Source organism: Eumetopias jubatus, unplaced genomic scaffold (genome assembly GCF_037043125.1).
Source record: "Eumetopias jubatus isolate StellerSeaLion01/CBP00866 unplaced genomic scaffold, mEumJub1_p1.0 scaffold_5, whole genome shotgun sequence".
NCBI classification, from domain to species: Eukaryota; Metazoa; Chordata; class Mammalia; order Carnivora; family Otariidae; genus Eumetopias; species Eumetopias jubatus.
In genome coordinates this window covers 60,578,486-60,597,907 of record NW_028274811.1, presented here as the reverse complement: position 1 = coordinate 60,597,907, position 19,422 = coordinate 60,578,486, and the positions used below count along the sequence as shown (strand labels likewise).

Genomic DNA, 19,422 nt, shown 5'->3' with positions numbered 1-19,422 from the left:
AAGCAGATCATATCCTACTGAAGAAGATGAAGGCTGATTTCTGATTTTGTGACCAGATGCTCCTATCAGTCCCCCTCCCTGCCCAACCCGGAAAATGTACAAGGGGAACAAAGGTTGAAGGGCAGTGAGCCAGGCTGGCTCAGCCGCTTACCAGCATGTGACCCCTCTTTGGCTCAGTGTCCTCATCTGTAAAATGGGCATAACAGAGCCTACCTCATAGGGTTGTTACAAAGATTGAATGCTTACGTGATGAGAATTTTGCATATTACATTTGAACATATGATAAAGCATTTCTACGTGCTGGCTCCTACAATGTCTTCCATTCCTCTTCCCATTCCCTGGCCAGCAGACCCAAGAAGGATCAGCTGTGAATGCCACAGGGAGAACGGCAAAGAGACGAGGGCCGCCCCTTCCTGAGAGGGGAGCATGGAGTCTGGGCTCACTCCGGCTCTCAGGCACTTCTCAGAAACCTCATTCTCTCCCCACGTGACAATTCATTTTTTCCAGGCCTAATGGCCACCCAGGGATGAAACTGCCCTGTCCCCAGAGGTCCCCCTGAGTTGATAGAGGCCTCCCATGGCTGCTCTGAATCAGAACGGATGCTCCTTTCGCCCCACTCCTCCCGTGGCTTGTCCCAGGCAAGGGGAGGACGGGGGGAGGGAAGTTAGAGACCAGTCCATGCCCTTCAGATCAGATGGGTCCCAGAGGAAACGAGGCCCACCTGGACAAGCAGAAGGTGACACAGCTCAAAGAGTGGAATGCCTGTGCCTATAGCAAACAGTTTTTTAAGTCATACGATTGAGCTATTTCCATTAGCGGCCATTCTACAGCCTTGAACATTTTTATGCAAAAACAAGCAGTTCCTGTCCTCCTCCCCAAGGTTCAAGCTTGTGGGAACTAAAATGGAGCAGAATGAGTCATGTATTTTAGGCAAATATCTAGAGGCTGGGTAGGATATTTTAGAGATTCTTTGGATGGCAGTCTGTGCAAGAGGACCTGCAACAGGGAACATTCTTGATGTCCACCACTTAGCGGGGCTACAGGGTACCGGTCCCACCTTGCATGCAAAAATGGCGACGTCCTATGGCAGACTCTGTTGCTGCCTTGCCTCTCCTCATGTGTGGTAACAGTAACGCAGCTGCGGTTGGCTGCAGGTCACCCAAGGGCCGGCCTTCTGCCGGGAGCTTTACCTATTTTTTCGTTCATTCTTACCCGAAGCTGCAAGGGACATTTCATTCTCTCTATTTTGCAGAGGAAGAAATTGAGAGCGCAATTCAAAAACCCATTTAAGTTCGCTTGGCTCACGTGGACTCGGCCTCAAGGACACTGAGCACAAGGACCGAGCTGGGGCTTTCTCGGAGCTGTCCTTGCACAGGGTTTGGCTCAAGAACCACTGGCTATAGGGCACCCTCGGAGAGGAGGTCGGGGAGGGAAGCCCTGTTGCTTCCTGCTCTGCCTTCCCGAGTCCCTTCCCTCTCACATCCCGTCCCGCTGCCTCTCTAAGCCTTCCCGCTGCAGATGAAAGGGGACAGAGCCTTGGACCGCAGGCGCCTCCAGGACAGAGGTGCGCTTGTCTATGTTCTTGGTGATGTTCCGACAGCATCTGATCCAGCCCCATGTCTTAATATAGGACTACCTCCACGTGGGGCTGGGAGGGTTGACAAAACTCATTTGCCCAGAACACTACCGCCAAGTAACGAACACAGAATGAACAAATTCCAAAGACAATGAAATCACAGTGACCCCTCAGCAAACTGACAGCTTTCTATCTTGGGATAGTGGTGAAGCTTTCCCGAGCCAAAAGAGTATAATAATAAGAGAGCTAAACCTATTGAATGCTTCTGTGTAAGCGAAACCGTAACCTGCACTCTTTGTCAATTAACTCAATCTTCACAACAGACCTATGAGCTACATGCCACTGTCATCCCCATCTTTCCAATGAGACTTCTGGGGCACAGAGACCGGTGACTTGCTTAAGGCTAGCTAGTTTGTAAGTGAAGGGGCTGGGATGTGTATCTATCTAGCTGTGTCATCCAGACTCCAGCTCTGAGGCATGATGCTCTACTGCTTCTGTCATTCAGTCTCACTCGATGGAGTACCTCGTGGCCCCTCCTGACACTGTCACCCGGCTATAGAGAACTTTCAAGGAGGTGTAGTGACCCTGACCAGAGGCAGGGCTGCCGTCCCCCCAGCAGCTCAATCTCTCTCAATCTATTCGGAGACATCCCAAAGCAAGGCAGCAGCAGAGAGCTCTGAAGGCTAAAATTGTCTCTGAATTTTTCATCTGGCCCTAATGCAGCTGGGAAAATGCTCCCTACCTGTCCTGATTGGTGTCACAGGAGTCCCCAACCAGATCGTTATCCACATCAGACTGCAAAGAGAATAGAACATGTTATTGTTTATCGCTGGGCCTTCATGCACAGAATGTTCTGGAGAAGGCAGACCTGGCCCATCATCACTGCATCTCAAGAATTATTTCTCTGGAATTGGGTTGGTGCAGAACTGCAAAAGGACAACACCATATTGGTGTAGGCACAATGCTGAATTGTCAAAAAAGCCTTCCGAAATACCAAGCCACATGGCTGGGCTGCCTACACACCAGATGAGCTGATTGGAGAGGGCGCCGGGGCAGGATGGTGGCAGGTGGAGACGTGGAACTCTGGCACAGGTCAGAGGGGAGCCAGCCAAAGGCCTGGGGGCAAGGCAAACTGATTTTGCTTTGCTTCTGCATGTTGGAATTGAGCCAGAATGGGAGTGAGTCACGGAGGGCAACGATGACGCCCCTCTCGCAGGGCTTTAAAAATACATGACACATCCCATCCAGCTATCCAGACAGGAAGGAGGAGTGGGAAGGGAAGCAACGTGTCGCTGACTGAACCGCGTCGGAGGCGTCCGCACACAGGCTGCGTAGGGTTGGGGGCTAAAAGAACACAAGGCTCCCAATGGTTAGCTGCCACGTTGCACGCTCCTCTCAGCAAAAACAACTGGCTTGGGGCATCCCTCAACTGCTGCTCCTCACCTCACAGGCAGTCTGCAGCCTGTGAGATCTGTCCAGAAGGCCTCAGCATCCCCGTAGCGGCCTTCCTAGAACCTCCAGGCCTGAAGTACGCAGTCCCACCACCTCTGCTCCAGTAGGCATATGGCAACAGCGAGGAGCTGAGCCGGTGTCTTTAAGCACTTGTCATAAAGACTTTTTGCACAGGGGAGCTCAGCCTAGAGTCTGAATACCCTGAATGCTACTCACCTGATTAGGGTTGCTGACATCAGGACAACTGTCACAGGCATCCCCCACGCCATCCCCATCCCTGTCCTGTTGGTTACGATTGGGAACTTTTGGGCAGTTGTCCAGAATGTTCTTTATTCCTACGAGAAAGGAAAGCTTCCCTGAGTCAGGTGAACATCGCAGAGAGGTTTAGAACACAGACTTCTAGGTGCTAAGAGATCAGGCCTGTACCCAGGCACATGGGGAGACTTGTGCCTGGGCCATCGTCCCAGGGCCACTACATTTCTCCGCAGTTATCTGCAAGTAACACCAGAGGACGGATTGATTCTGGGAGACTTAAAATGAATGGTCACCTGAGGCCTTTATCCATGGAATTTTAAGTTGTCTAAGACGTCAAGGGCTACCACGGCAACCAGACGAGGAGGTCATGAGGGTGAGGTGGGCTGGCCCGGGAGAGGGACCTTGTGGGGATGTGAAAAAAGACTGGGATCTGAAGGCAGGCGCGGTGGCGTGCTGAAGCCAGGCCCACCGTGCCCTCTCTTCTCAGCTTTGTCTCATCATGTCCTCTCGCACCAGCAGCTGGTAATCAGTCACGGAGGGAGTGGTATTTCTGTCACGGAAACTGGCAAATGCTACAACTTGGGGCTTTTTTGTTTTGTTGAGCTAGTTTGCCAGCATAACCCTGGATCTGGCCATCAGTCAGGCCTGTAGAAGATGAGGTCATGTTTTAGGGAGTGTAGGTATTCTGGAGTGGGGTGTGTGTGTGTGTGTGTGTGTGGTGTGTGTGTGCGGTGTGTGTGTGTGTGTGTGTGGTGTGTGTGTGTGCGGTGTGTGTGTGTGTGGTGTGTGTGTGTGTGTGGTGTGTGTGTGGTGTGTATGTGTGTGTGGTGTGTGTGTGTGTGTGTGTGTGGTGGCTGGTTGGGTGGAAGGGAGGGTGTACATTTCTGGAAAGATTTTCCTTCAAGGCCCTTGTGATGTGAAATGTTTTTCAGAAACTACCAGATCCAGTCTATACTTTGACGATAGTCATCTATGTGTTATGGAAGCGATACAGAAACAAATGTCCTTCGGAGCGCCCGGGTGGCTCAGTCGGTAAAGCGGCTGACTCTTGATTTCGGCTCAGGTCATGATTTCAGGGCCTTGAGATCAAGCCCCGTGTGGAGCTCAGCAGGGAGTCTCCTTGAGATTCTCTCTCTCTCTCTCTCTCCCTCCCCCCATCCCCTGCACTCTCTCATTCTCTTTCAAATAAATAAATCTTAAAAACAAACAAACAAACCCCAAACATGTCCTTCTTCACATCCCGAGAGGCTCCAGCGCTCTGGCTGTGCTCCAGGGGGTGCCATTCCCACCGCCCACACTCGAAGGCCCCTTCTGTGGAGCCAGGAGCAGGGTAATGCAGCTTCCCTGCCTCCACCTTCTTCCCAGAATAGGCAGGACATGGACACGTCTCCCAGGAGATCCCCGATTCTCTGCAGGAGGAGCCAGACCCAGCTGTAGCCTGAGACCCTGCTCAAGGTCCCCTCATTCCACTCTCCACTTCGAGGACTCCCAGGCATGGAAAGGATGCTGGTGGGGGTGGTGGGGAAAGAGACACTTTCTTTGGGAAGACAGAGGCCCTACAGAGACACAGCCCTGACAAGACACTGCTTGAAGTAATTCCTACAAAATTTCTGGCCATGATGTAGAGTTCCAGAAACACCCAGGATTATTAAATAGGGGAGTGGGTTATGGAGTCTCCTCCCACAGAAACAGGTGGGCCAGGGGCCCCTGGGTGGCTCAGTGGGCTAAGAATCTGGCATCCGGCTCTGTACTGGATGTGGAGCCTGCTTAAGACTCTCTCTCCCCCTCTCCCTCTGCCTGTCCCCACCGCTCCGTCTCTAAAAAAGAAGAAACAGGTGGTCCAGACACAAGCTTCGGGGAAACACTCAGTGTGGGAGGCCTTCCGAGCCAACAATTCTATTTCTGCTCCTAACAGACCACAAGGGCAAAAGGACCAATGAGTCCCAAATAAAAGACAAAGCAAGACAAGCCCACCATCTCCATCCATGTCGTCATCACAGGCATCTCCTTTTCCATCCCCATCAGTGTCTTTCTGGTCATTATTCAGGACATTCCGGCAGTTATCACAGGCATCCCCAAAGATATCTTTGTCACTGTTCCTTTGGTCCACGTTGTGAGTCAGGACACAGTTATCCTAAAGGATTGGAAGACCAAACATTTATTCAGACTATCCTGAAGCCCTCCTAAGGTTGCCGGTCCCATGCTGGATGCCAGCCAACCTCCGCCCCCATGGGCAGGAGCAGTCAGTGCTCGGGGTAAAAAGTCACAATGCCACAGGATCACCGGCACGGAAACGAACACTTCGGATGACTCATATAAATAGGTGACTTCCCGGGCTTTCTTCCACTATCCTGGGCCCTCCCGATGGAGCCAGTACCTGCTCATTGAGGATCCCGTCTCCATCGGCATCCTCGTCACAAGCATCCCCAATGCCATCTCTGTCTGCATCTTCCTGGCCAGAGTTGGGCACATACTTGCAGTTGTCCTGGGGAGAAGAAACAGGGCTCAGAGAAACATCTACATCTGACTCTTTTTCAACTTCATTGATGCATAATTGACAAAACTGTAACATATGTGAAGCGTACGGTATGATTATTTAACATACATTTATATTGTCAGAGGATTCCCACCGTTAACACGTCCAGCTCCTCACATATCCACTTTTTTTTTCCCGAGAACATTTAAGTTCTGCCCTTTCAGTGAATTTCAATTAGACAGTACTATCAACAAAAGTCACATGTTATACATGAGATCTTCAGACCTTATTCATCTGATCCCTGAAAGTCTCTACCCTTTTATCAACTTCTCCCTATTTCCCCCACCCTCATCTACCTCAGTCTTAAGTCAGAAAGGATTTCCAACCTCAAGACTGACGGCAGCTGCCTGACTTCATTGTGGATGGCTGTTTTGCGAAGTGTGAGATGTAGCTACTTGAAAAATGCCATTTTCAATGGAAGCCATAGAATCTCTCCTCCAGAGGGCACCTGGGTGGCTCAGTTGGTTGAGCGACTGCCTTTGCTCAGGTCATGATCCTGGAGTCCCGGGATCGAATCCCGCATCGGGCTCCCTGCTCGGCGGGGAGTCTGCTTCTCCCTCTGACCCTCCCCCCTCTCACGTGCTCTCTCTCATTCTCGCTTTCTCAAATAAATAAATAAATAAAATCTTAAAAAAAAAAAAAAAAAGAATCTCTCCTCCAAAGAAGATAGGGCTCCGGAAAGCCACGGTGGGTGTAGTTTTTCTCCCGTGCGCCCTGTTTACCTTCTTGCAGTTCCTGGCGGAGCACGGCAGTTCTTCGTCAGGGTAACTGTCGATGTCCACGTCCTTCCCGCAGATGTAGCCATCACCAGCCCACCCGACGCCGCACTGTGAAGGCAAAGTGCAGCACACGCTTGAGGAGCTGAGCCTAGGGGCGGGGGGGCGGGGGCGGGAAGGACTGACAGGGCCTCTGCTCTGAACCTGTGAATCCTTGCTCTCCTGTGCACATCGCCAGAGGGAGGGTCCAGAGCGACACGGTGTTGTTGGGTAGGATTCTATAAAACTATTATTTTTTTGAATAGTCTAATGAATCAAAATGTGCAAAGAGACATAGAGTGAAAACTCCTTCCCATTCCTGTTCTCTCAGCTCAGGCCATCCATTCTTCTTTTTTTTTTTTCCTTTAAAGTTTTTATTGTTATGTTAATCACCATATATTACATCATTAGTTTTTGATGTAGTGTTCCATGATTCATTGTTTGTGCATAACAGTGCTCCACGCAGAACGTGCCCTCTTTAATACCCATCACCAGGCTAACCCATCCCCCCACCCCCCTCCCCTCTAGAACCCTCAGTTTGTTTTTCAGAGTCCATCGTCTCTCATGGTTCATCTCCCCTCCTTCATTCTTCCCCTCCTATCTTTTTTTTTCTTAACATATATTGCATTATTTGTTTCAGAGGTACAGATCTGTGATTCAACAGTCTTGCACAATTCACAGCGCTCACCATAGCACATACCCTCCCCAATGTCTATCACCCAGCCACCCCATCCCTCCCACCCCCCACCACTCCAGCAACCCTCAGTTTGTTTCCTGAGATTAAGAATTCCTCATATCAGTGAGGTCATATGATACATGTCTTTCTCTGATTGACTTATTTCACTCAGCATAACACCTTCCAGTTCCATCCACGTCGTTGCAAATGGCAAGATCTCATTCCTTTTGATGGCTGCATAATATTTCACTGTGTGTGTATGTATGTATATATATATATATATACATACACACACCACATCTTCTTTACCATTCATCTGTTGGGCCATCCATTCTTCTATATACTCTAAGAGATAACACTATGCACAGACAAGCAAATACACTTTCTTTTTTCTTTTGACACAACTGAGAGCATATATATCCACTGTTCTGCACTTTATTTAAAAATATTAGTATCGGGCGCCTGGGTGGCTCAGATGGTTAAGCGTCTGCCTTCAGCTCAGGTCATGATCCCAGGGTCCTGGGATCGAGTCCCACGTCAGGCTCCCTGCTCCTTGGGAGCCTGCTTCTCCCTCTGCTTCTCTCTCTCTCTCTCTCTGTCTCTCATGAATAAATAAATAAAATCTTTAAAAAAATATTAGTATCATACTTTGGAGCTCTTTCCATATCACTCCATGTAGATTCATGCCATTCTTTTTAATGGTCACAGATGCATCATACATAAAGTGGTATGCGTATGCCTCCATGAATTCAACCAGTCCCCTACTGGTGGGTGTCTGGCTTTTTAAAACATTTTTTTCTATTACAAACAATGCTACAACAAGGAATTCTAGTACATTTGTCCTTCTGCACCTGTACTGGTTTCTCAGTGTGGAATTCCTGGTTCAATAGGTCTTTGTAATTTGGAGTTACTGTTGAAATGTTCTCCACGCGATTGTCTAATTTCCTCTCCCAGCAGAAACAAACGTGTGTGGCTTTTGTGGTACTTTCCTCATCATTCTTGAACTACAGTCCGAGCTCTGAATTTAACAGTCTTCTAGACCAGTTCCCACCAAAATAAATAAATAAATAAATAAAAATAACCTTCCAAGGTGCTTTACCTCTATTCATGCTCTTTTAACAGAAAAAGATTCCCCCGGGTGCAGTGTTGGGTCTGCATGTTCTCTTTGTCTCTGGAAGAGTCTACCCAAGTATCCTGCCACTACCAGCCACTGACTTCACAGCAAGAATAACAGGCAGTAACAGTTAGCCTATATCAGACTGTATAACCATTGTCTCCAATCCGTCAGTGATGCTGCAAGGTCACTGTGATCCCTTGTACCAGAGACAACTAGGCTCTTGAGCAAGGATCACTGGCAAACCAGAGAGAAAAGAAATGATTCCCTCCGTGGGGCCCTGGGCATGAGGTGGGACCTGGGAGCCAGGCCCAGGATAGGCACCTGCGGGGGGGCGGGCAGGCAGGACAGCAGGAACACAGAGGAAGAGGTCTGGGAAAGAGGAGGGAACCAGAAATGCAGGGAGAGGGCAGGGAGTCTGAGGAACAGAAGCAGGGCCAAGGGAAAAGAACCTTCCACGAATAAACGTTAAATTTCCTGGCTTTGCTAATCAAAATAAGGTGATTAAAGACCAGTGACTTCCTAAGCAGCAGCCTGCCTGTTCTCAATCATCCAGGCTCTCCTTCTGTTCTCAATCATCCAGGCTCTCCTTCTGTAACCAGAAATTTAGAAGGCAGGAGGCCAAAGACGCCCCTCCCGTAAGGGCCCCTATTTCCGCTCAATTGCTTCGGCGGGCCTTCAGAAGGCCTGGAAAGCTCCGCTGTGGGGTATGGTCCTTGACTCATTTTAATGAAGAAAAAATTTCCTCTAGGAACAAATACATTTTCAATGAGCCATCTTCTGGCAGATTAAATTATTTTAGTAGTCACACCAAGTATATTAATCCTTTCCCATCTGTCGTTGTGCCTTATTACAAATTCAAAAACATATTAAGAGCCCCATCACCCACCATCCCAGGGAAGTCATTAATTTGTTCACAGCAAATTAGGATTTACACATAGACTTGCCCTCGCCTCTCAACGGTAACAAACATGCCCAGGCAACAGGAATTAGGAAAGTTGTGGGGTTTTCCCGTCTGACCCGGCTTGCTCCTTCGTCAGGACCTTGTTACGGACTGTCTGTGCTGCCAGAGGGAATGGATGCTATTATTACATTTCTTCCTTTCACTCCGTGCTGATTGTTGTAGTTTTCCCTATTTGAAAAGCGAAATGCTCACTATAGAAAGTTTTGCGAGCCTAACGTCGAAGAAGTCTAAGTTTGAGGTAGAAAGAAGGATCAGGTGATCACTGTGAACCTGCAAATCCCAGAACCCAAAGGGCCCCTGCCGAGGGTCTGGCTTAGTGGGAAGGATGGACAGGATGAGCAGCTGAGTGGTGGCTGTCTCAGCACCTAGAAGCCCTGGGGCCTCTGGGGCCTGGGATCTGGAAGTGGATGGCAGGCATGGGCCGCCTTCTTCACCTACAGCCCACCACACCCCCGCCTGGCATGAGGCTGGTGTCGGCCCAGGACCGTCCCGCTCTCTTGCCCCGCTGCTTCCTCCCCGGATCGGCTGCAAGGTTGGGAACTAGAGAGGAAGAAGAGTGACCGTCCACTGAGCTGTTCCTGAATCCGGGTGCAGACGGACACGGAACAGTGCCGTGCGCCCCTTCCTGCTCACTGCGGGGAGAGGGGGGCCCTCGGAGAGTGTCTGACAGCTTACCCCTTCGCTGCCACCCGCTTCCTGCAGTAGGAGGCCAGATTCTGAGGACCACTAGAAAGGACGGCGGTGTGCTTCTAAGTTACACAAGCAAATAGGGGGGTAGACGGAGGGAGGGAAGGAGGCTCCTTCCCTTCCTGCTGCTCACTTCTTGGCCCTTTGCAGAGGGTGCCCGGGGGCGCGGGCCTCCGCTGCTGACGTACCTGAGGATATGGTGTCAGACCCCCGGCAAGAGGAGAGAAAAGGCAGCTGATGTGAGATGGACTTGTGATTGCTCTCCAGGAGCACAGCGAACCCTGTTACTATTGCATTCTGTGTTTATCTCCACGGGAATGTTTTCACTTTTCTTTTGCTTCCCTGTTGGGAAGCAAGTAGAACCCGAGGAGGGGAGATATTTAAAACGGAAGAGAAAAACATGGTAAAGCAGGTGACAAACAACTCACCACACATGTCACATCCCCCTGCCTCTCCTCGATGCACTGTGCGTTCACACTGCAGGGATTCAGCTCAGGATTTCTGCAGCTTCTTTCGGTTTTGCATCCCCTTGTCTGATCACCCGTGTACCCGGGTTTGCAGGGCCCACAGCGGTAAGAACCCTGCAGGGAGCAAAGATCAGCTGGTGAGCCAGGGGCTCAGAACTGGGAGCAAAGCTACCGTGATCGTGTTTATTTTCACATGTACTTGATGATGCCGAGAGGACGTGACACTCGGGGCTGCCTCTCCGAGTATGTGTCCATCTCATAAGACTGTGGAGTACGGAGGAAGACACCACCAGCCTGGAGGCTGCTGCGAGCCACGCATGAGGGAAGAAGGCTGGAACGAACCCCTGTCACTGGCCTGCAGCTCCAGTGTGAGGACACGAGGGGAAAGGGCCGATGGTGCCAGTGAAGCCCTGGGAGGCAGAGTGAGAATTTATTCTGGGGACAAGGGAGGGGATTTGAGTGAAAAGCCAGTAAGGGGAAGAAAAAGGTTTTTTAACCGTTCTTTGGTTTTTTTTTTTTTTACAATTGAGTGACAGAGAACAGGTGTACAGAGAAATGTCAGTGGCCTTGCTCTGAGAATTCTCGATGAGCGAGGCAGCGATGGGGCAGCCCGGCAAATGAGCTGTCAGCTCCACGGCAACGGCACCGTGAAGGCCAGCCAGGACTCTCCGGTTTTTTTTAAACAGCTTGACTGAGGTCAAATTCACATTTCATGAAAGACAGCCGTGTAAAGCCTACAGTTCAATGATTCTGGTCACTAGCAACCTCCTACTTGCCACATCCTAAGGATGCTCTTCGGTGGTCTTTCTTGATCTATCAGCCTCACTGGACTGCTCCGTGGGGCCAGTTCTCTCCTCTTCTCTGCTCCTGCTCTTTTGCCTCTGCCCCTTCTTGAGGTTCTCTGGAGTTCCACTTTCTAGAAAGTTCCACTGTCTAGGTTCCTTCCCCCAGGGTGGTGTAGTGATTCCTGTTAGGTCGGTGTCTCCCAAATCTGTATCTGCTCACTAGGGGAGACAGCCCTGGGGAGAAGCAAAGAAGCAACAATCCCCGCCCGTTCCGAGGCAGCAGAGTGTGTGGATGAGAACACAGGCTCCGCAGCCAGATGGAAGCCTTAGGGGATGAGTGGCCTGGGTCCCATTACTTTTCCGTAGCCTACTGTCTTCAAATGATTTATAGTGCCTAGTGACAGAGTGATTGAGAGGATTCAGATACGTGCCTTGTTATTTATAAAATGTTTTTACATTCAAGACAACTAGGAACCTAGAGATGGAATAACTTCACCAGGGACATCAAGTTGGAGGCCGCCATTCCATCATGGAATCAGTGGCTCTCTTGTGGACGGTTTACTGGGCCACACCTCTATGTTGCAATCAGTGGACAAGAAATTTCAGAAATAAAACCACATTAAATATATACATTTTAGAACCCTCCCCCAGGGCTAAGCATTTTAATATAAATGACTTTTGAAAAGATTTCTAAAAATAATGAATACTCTGTGGGGATTGTGTCATCACCAATAAAATGCATATTCTGAACCACATAAACCCAGAAGCTCTTCACATTTTTAAAATACAAGAACAATGTTTTATTCCATACATATTTTTCTGAAAGCCCAACATGGCAACTTTGATATAAAGTCTGGCACTTATAAAATTTTTCTTACATAAAAATTACTTATAAAATTACTCTTATATGGAAAACTATTTTTCAACATAAACTTTTATCTTCATTTGCCAATTAAATATATTGTGCCCATCCGTTGTTCTATGTGTGTTTTGGGGTTATGATTCATAAACACACACTTGTTTTAATCACTGGTCTGCTTTGATAACATCATCCATGAAAAGTACTTACCAAAGTGTTAATACAGATAGAATTGAGAACACATGCTCCATTTCGACACTCATCAATGTCAGTGCAGACCTAGTGCAGAAAAGTTTAGAGATATTCTGTTTAAGCAGAAATGCAAATAAATTTTGCTTTGCGAGCTTTGTGTGAGGGCATGGAATTTCAGGTTCAATGCTAATAGGAACATCACTTTAGCCACCTCGTTGTGTTGGACCGGTCTGTGCTTAACCCAATTTCAAGGGATAGCTGCAGACTTGGTATTTCAAGTTGTTCAGAAAACACAACCGGTATGGTTAATCTGTTCTACAAACCTTTAACTCAGGAAGATTCTTCTCTATCCTGCTTGGTACTCCGTGTACTGCTGTCTGAGGATTCCTAGCTTTCTTCAATTCCGGAGAATTCTCAGCTTCCCTCTGCTCCTACTCTTTCAATCCTTTCTTTGGAACTACAAATTAAGCAACTATTAGACTTTCTCATTCATCTCTTCTTTTGACTCTTAACCTCTTGTTCATATTTTCCATATCTTTATTTCTCTGTGCTGCATTCTGGATGATTTCCTTAGATCCACCTTCCATTCTATACATTCTCTGATAGCTGTCTTGCCCAGCTATTGGGTTTTGTGGGTTTTTGTTGGTTGGTTGGTTGGTTGGTTGGTTTTAAGTAGGCTCCCTGCCCAGTGTGGAGCCCAACACAGGCCTTGAACTCATGACCCTGAGATGAACACCTGAGTTGAGATCAAGAGTCAGATGCTTAACCAACTGAAGCACCCAGATGACCCCCGCCAATCTATTGAGTTTTTAATGTCAATGATTACACTTTTCATTGAAGAAACTTGACTATTTTTCAGAGTTCCCTTTTTTTTCACATTGCCCTATTTTTTAGTTATGGTATCTATTCTTTCCTTTTTCTCTTTATCCTTTTGAATTGTTTTATATGTACCATGTTTCCTCATGGTAACTTCTTCATGTAAATCACCATTTTTATTTATGAACCTATCTTTATTGGCTCTGTTTTCCCATGTTCCACTGGCACTGAGTTTCAGAGTTCTTCACAAGTGGTATGGCTTTGACATTAGCCAGGGCCCTGGGGATTTTACTGCTCCAGGGATAATTTTTTCTGTTAATTTTCTGGCTTGTATTCCCCATTATATGTGTAACATAGATTTGAAACTCTTAACAGTACGTGGTACAACCCTGGAGCTTTGATTTGTTGTGAGCAATTTTCCTTTTTGTCAACCATGTCTCAGAGATGACATCCAGCTTCCTTGTCGCTTGTGGGGGGCTAGTTTTCTCATCTCCTTCTAATGGGTAGGGTAGCTCTTTGAGGCCCGTGTCTTTCTGAAGGGATGTTATGTCTTTCTCAAGATCCGCATAGATGCTGAAACCCTGGATCCCCACTCCAAGGGCCTACACCCTGCTCCCACCTCCCATGAGCATGAATTTGTTAAGGTGTAGTGAGTGGCTTCCTTCTACTTCCATTCAGTCTACTATATTGTTGGTAATCTTACTAGCTCACATAAAGCACCAACTATTTCATTCTGTCTATTTTCCTTGGTTTAGTCTTGGAGATTTTGTCTTTAGAAGAGAGGAAGAACAACTCTGTGTCATTACTCTAATGGCTTCTTGTCATTCCTGTGTGTCCAGCCTGCCCCCCTTTTCTAGTCTAAAAAAAATGATGCCCTTTAGAATCCTTTGATAGGTGGCTAGAAAATAATGAACTCCTGTCCTTCTTCAAACCTAATAATTTCCCTAAGGTAGTAAAATATATTTATAGACCAACCATTTTTAAGGGCTGAAAACATCAAAAAGAATTTCACAGCCAGTCAGTTAAATAATGGCCAGGATATAGTAGAACATTTGGGAACAAATGGAGACTGTCACAAAGTGCTCAAGTGCTTTATGGCAATTTATAGCTTATATAAGAAGAAGAGGGGTTTCCTCAGGGGATAATTTCCACTCCTGAAATCCTCTCATCTCTGAACTAGCTTCTTATCAGCAACAGTGACTCTATAAAAGTGACCTAATTTTTCAAAGCTTTTGTTTCCCTGATTCTCAAGTTATTCTGTGGGACAAAATGTTCAACAGCTAACAGAAAGGACTTGAAATCACACCACATATTTAATATTACCCCACTCATTGTTTTCCTAGCGACACTCTATTATCCTGATTTAACAGCTTCCTTCCTACTAGACATCATGAACATATATGCTCAGAAAGGAGTCGGAAAGCGTCCTCATTTGCCTACCGTGCACCGTGACATTCCACGTGGCACTTGGCAGTTCAAAGAGGTTATAATGAAAGAGGTGGGAAAAAAACAAAGTTTTTCTGTTTGTAATTCAGATTTTAAAAAAATGAATAGAAAGACCATCACTTCAGCCCACCTGCTTGTTTGACTTGGCAAAACTGATGCCGACACCCTGTACCACGGGCCCGGTGAAGCCCACTGGGCAGGGCTCACATCGGAAGCCAGGAGCCAAGTTCACGCAGCGCACGCCTGGGTAGCAGGGATGGTATTTGCACTGGGAAGGAAACAAAACAAAACAAAACAAACAAACCCCAAAGTCTTTAGCTACACAGGGAAAACACAAACTTTCATTCATCTATTCAGACATGCTTATTTACTTAACTATCCTAGACACACGCAGTATGGGGTTGCCTTTTAGTGGGCTTTGCTGTATCGCAGAATAATGGCATGGTCAAGTGAAAAGGTCCTTCATGATCACCAGTCTACCTCCCCATGTCAATTCCCTGATATTCTACCTTGTAATGTAAAAATCACCATGAAGGGGTGGGGGGATGGGTTAGCCTGGTGATGGGTATTAAAGAGGGCACGTACTGAATGGAGCCCTGGGTGTTATACGCAAACAATGAATCATGGGACACTACATACAAAACTAATGATGTAATGTATGGTGATTAACATAATAAAATAAAAAAAAATAAAAATCACCATGAAAGGACGGTTCTCCTGGACCACTTGTCAGCTGGCTGTTAGATTAATCCAAACACAATGCTGAACCAACTTCTCAAATGAAGAGATCCAGAGAAGACAAAGCCAAGGTACTTGTGTTTTTGGTAAGATGTGGTCTATCAGGGTCTGTGCCTCCTTTCATGCCCTGTCAAAGCCATGGCTCTTCCAAAGCTCTTGGAGTCTAGGAGACTGTTTTTTTTTTTTTTTTTTTTTTAACCACCTCAGCTAATGTAAAAAACATGACCACTTCCTGCACTTTCAAAAGGAGGAAAATTCCAGCTCACAGACAGAAACCAGATGCAGTTCTGTGAAACACGCACGATGATTCTGCAACTGAGGGATCACTACAGACCATCTTAATTGCTTACTACCCTCCCCTGGCCTGGTGGGAAGGGAAAGGCATATTTCTGATGGTAGCCTTGCTACCTATGTGAACACTGCTTTGGGACTGGACTACTGACTGGCTAACCACGCCCTTGAATCAGTCTCCTGCGGAGGCTTCGCAAGCCGGCCAAACAGCCTGTACTCGCTGTATGTGTCTTTCTGGCTCCATCCTTCAGCACTTCTGATTACTCACAGGTTATAGAACCTCCTTAACAGGGCTTGTTGGTTTGAGAGTCCCTTCTGCATTTCTAATTTAGGAAGGCTGAAGAAATTAGTTGCAAGCCCTGAAATATACCCTAACACAGATCTTCCTCCTCCCACATATGTAGAAGTGTAGAAAAATCAAAACTGTAATGTTGACTGCATACGAGAAATCATCAATGTTGGAGTACAAATGTCAGCACGGTAGCAACATGGCCCAGGGGAGCAGCTGGAGACATGGAGAGGAGATATGATGAACGCAGCCACAATGGTGCGTCATGCCTCCTTTGTCCCCCTGCTCCCGGTCCCTCGTGGTCTCTAAGGGTTCAGGAGGGTGTAGTTTTTATGTCACCTGGAGGACACCCCAAGTCATCCCTTAGTCATCCACCTGGCTGTAGGGTGTCCCAGATACTTAGGGAGCCTCTACCCCATCAAGTTGAACTTTTACCTCATCAATATCAGAACAGGTGATCCCATTTCCTGTGTAGCCGTTGGGGCAGGGCCCACATTGGAAGCCATCTCTGGTGTCCATACACCGGACACCGCGGAAACATGAGTTGGAATCACAACGGCGCACTGGGGGTGTTGGGGGTGCTGGGGGTGCCAGGGGCACCAGTGTGTTTGGGGTTGGGGACTGAAAGCTGAGTGGACCTAGAGAAAAACAATAATCCACATACTTAGTGACCACCAGAAAAACAGCTGATACAAAATGAAATTTGGCTTCCCAACAAGTTCTCCCTTCCCTCCAACTCTGTGCCAAACGTCCAGAAACCATAGTCAATGTAGCCTCACCCCAGGTCCTTCATCTATCCTCACATGCCCATACAACTCAGAACGAAGCTGTTATTGGAACAGCACTTACCACAAGCCTGGCACTCAGCTATAGTGTTTCGCAAAAATGAGGTTTCCTTGACCTTTAGAAACGGGAAGGGAAAAACAAGATGGAAAAGGAGGATCTGATACGTAATCCAGGAATGAAAGAATTCACGTGTAGCAATCTAGTAAACCCTTCTTAAGGGAGTGCTCAGGTAGCCCTTGAAGGCTCCCTCTCTGCTCGGAGCCATGATGTGTTTCTCACACACCTGTCCCCCATTTCCAGAGCCCTAAGAGAGACCTCCAGGGTGGTGCACGGGGCCACTGAGGTCTGCCCCCTCGCCCGCCTCCCCACCTCTGCAGTTCCACTAGCTTGTACAGTGAGTTGCTCTGGCAGGACTAGGGTTTTCTGATGCTTTGTCCTCGTCATTACCTGCTGTCTCAGAAGATCCTTCACCTCTCCCAGCAGCTGGTTTAGTTGCGTCATTTGCCCCAAGAACTGCCGATTAAAGTCTCCTGTAGCAATAATAAAAGACAAGGAGCATTCAGCCACGAACAGATGCTCCTACAGTGGCTCAAAAACAAATGATTTCCCAGAGAACCATCATGACAAATACCTAGGGCACAGGAATTTAACTTGGGGTTAATTCATCTAATTCACCTAAAAAATGATAATGATGCCACTGGCTGTTAGCCCAAATTCTTGAGTTATAAAAATAAAAATTGCAATGGCGATATTTCTTGTCCTGGACTTTGGTACAAAAGCCTGATTTCTATAGACACATCCTATCAGGATGCTCTGCCGAAGTCCACCTTTCAGTGATGGGACCCAGGGCCCTTAGGGGCTGAGGCTTTATCTGGATTGATGGAGGCGTGCCAACTGCCCAAGAGCCCACACCTGTGCTTGTGGTAGCCAGTGGCTCACTCTGCTGCAGGAAGCAGTCTTGCAGGCTGGCCACCTGGAACAGCGAGCCTCTCACCACCAGCTTCAGCTCTTCCAAGAAGTCCTGGAAGAAATCACATTCATACCACACATTGCTGACACTGCTCAAAAGCCAATGTGCTTGCATACTCACCCAATTTTCCCAACAGACTAAGTAGCCCTGTATCCTTGGACTCTGACATCTTACATAATTTTGTGGGTTTGATTTCTTCCTAAAACCTGCCAGCCCTATCCTTTTGACTGAAGCAAATATGGAAGGAGCCAATAGCCTAGGAACATGTTAGCATCCAGCTTGGCCTGAGGGTTCATCAAGGTAGATCTGAGAAGAGGAAAGGCTTTGAGTTTCATGGTTAAACAAGTTATTTTGTGGCAGGAGCCTGTTAAGAATTGTCTGGAATTTGTTTATGGAGTTTAGACCGTAATAAATAAAATACTGATCTCAATTTTAAACACTATTGTTTTTAGGATGTCTTAACTCCAGGTTTTAGCAAAGTCCCTGACAGTCTTGGGCTAGGAGAATGAATAAACAGTATCTACTATGGTTATTAGGTAGCTGGAATCATATTTTTGCATTATGGGTTGATATCAATCATTCATTGTTAGTCACAACATCAATTTCCTCACCCCTTTATTTTATAACTTTTGATTGTACCATTATATATTCATGACAGAAAAAGTTTATGTTAATTGCTAATGTAAAGTCATCATCCTTATTTTAAAAATGAGGATGCTAAGGATTTTCAGAGGAATTCTACTTTTTAATTTAGCTAAGTTATGACATATACAACACGTGTTATATAACGGATATTGTTCTGGACATCCGGCTATGAGCTCTATGGAGGCAGGGCCATGACTATTTTGTCCACTATGCTTTATCCCTAATGCCTCGAATATAGCTATTTGTTAATTCCCTGAATAAATGAAGTGACTATGAAGATAGAGCACTGTAGTCTCTGACAGTCTAAGGATTTAGAACTTTTGAAAAAATTCTGATAAGTATAGTTTCTGATGACCTTGTCGTGGCTGACTCCTGGCTTTTAGAAATTGACTTATTTGGTGGTAGACACTAATTTCTGAAATGGCAGTGATATAATTTATATCATTCTGATTCTTTGGGCTACTTTGGGGATTCAGAAATAAAGTTCTGCATCTCTCTCTATTCACTACTCTTTTTCTATGTAAATCTATGCTTCGTATAAACATCTCTCTTTTTCTGCAAAAAGCAAAACAAAATCCTTGGATTTTAGCTTTCTTGCAATTTCTGCTTGAAGATGCTTCCTATTTTCCAAGCACAAAATTTTAGTATCAGATTCATAGTTTTTATATTATTATGTAAAACTTCTCAGCATTCCTAGTTGTAATGATTATTATTATTTACACCCAGCCTCTTTGTACAAAGGGTTCAGAGCAGCTTGTAACTCAAGCACATATAATAAAATAATAAAATAGAAATGCAAAATGAGGATTGAGGCACAGAAAAATAACATTATGGGCCATAACAGATGAACACAGTTACTGATTTTGGCATTGACTTCCACGTCAGATAAAATTCGGGAACTATGACCAGTAATAGTTATAATTAATGGAAAGGACAAAGAATGCTAGTTCTTTATAGGAAACAAACTACTTCCTAACACAAAATTTTAAAAGAAATACATGTGGCAATTTCTACAGTAGGTATCATGATATAATAAAAAATACCATCAACATGGCATAAAACAGACGACAGAGGTGATGGAACTATTAAGGCCTCATGGAACTAAGTTGGCAATAAGGTCCTT

General features: G+C 46.6%; 1 protein-coding gene across 1 annotated transcript in view; it reads right to left on the bottom strand.

Moving 5' to 3' along the window:
* Nucleotides 1-19,422, bottom strand: part of THBS4 (thrombospondin 4) — a 44,412-nt gene that overhangs the window by 5,722 nt on the left and 19,268 nt on the right. Inside the window, exons 4-15 of the mRNA XM_028114525.2 lie at nucleotides 17,597-17,705; nucleotides 17,132-17,214; nucleotides 16,748-16,799; nucleotides 16,334-16,536; nucleotides 14,711-14,848; nucleotides 12,337-12,405; nucleotides 10,444-10,596; nucleotides 6,542-6,646; nucleotides 5,661-5,768; nucleotides 5,258-5,417; nucleotides 3,245-3,363; nucleotides 2,319-2,371 (exon numbers count right to left, since the gene is read on the bottom strand). Coding sequence (XP_027970326.2) covers nucleotides 2,319-2,371; nucleotides 3,245-3,363; nucleotides 5,258-5,417; nucleotides 5,661-5,768; nucleotides 6,542-6,646; nucleotides 10,444-10,596; nucleotides 12,337-12,405; nucleotides 14,711-14,848; nucleotides 16,334-16,536; nucleotides 16,748-16,799; nucleotides 17,132-17,214; nucleotides 17,597-17,705 — 1,352 coding nt within the window. The remainder of the gene's footprint in view (nucleotides 1-2,318; nucleotides 2,372-3,244; nucleotides 3,364-5,257; nucleotides 5,418-5,660; nucleotides 5,769-6,541; nucleotides 6,647-10,443; nucleotides 10,597-12,336; nucleotides 12,406-14,710; nucleotides 14,849-16,333; nucleotides 16,537-16,747; nucleotides 16,800-17,131; nucleotides 17,215-17,596; nucleotides 17,706-19,422) is intronic.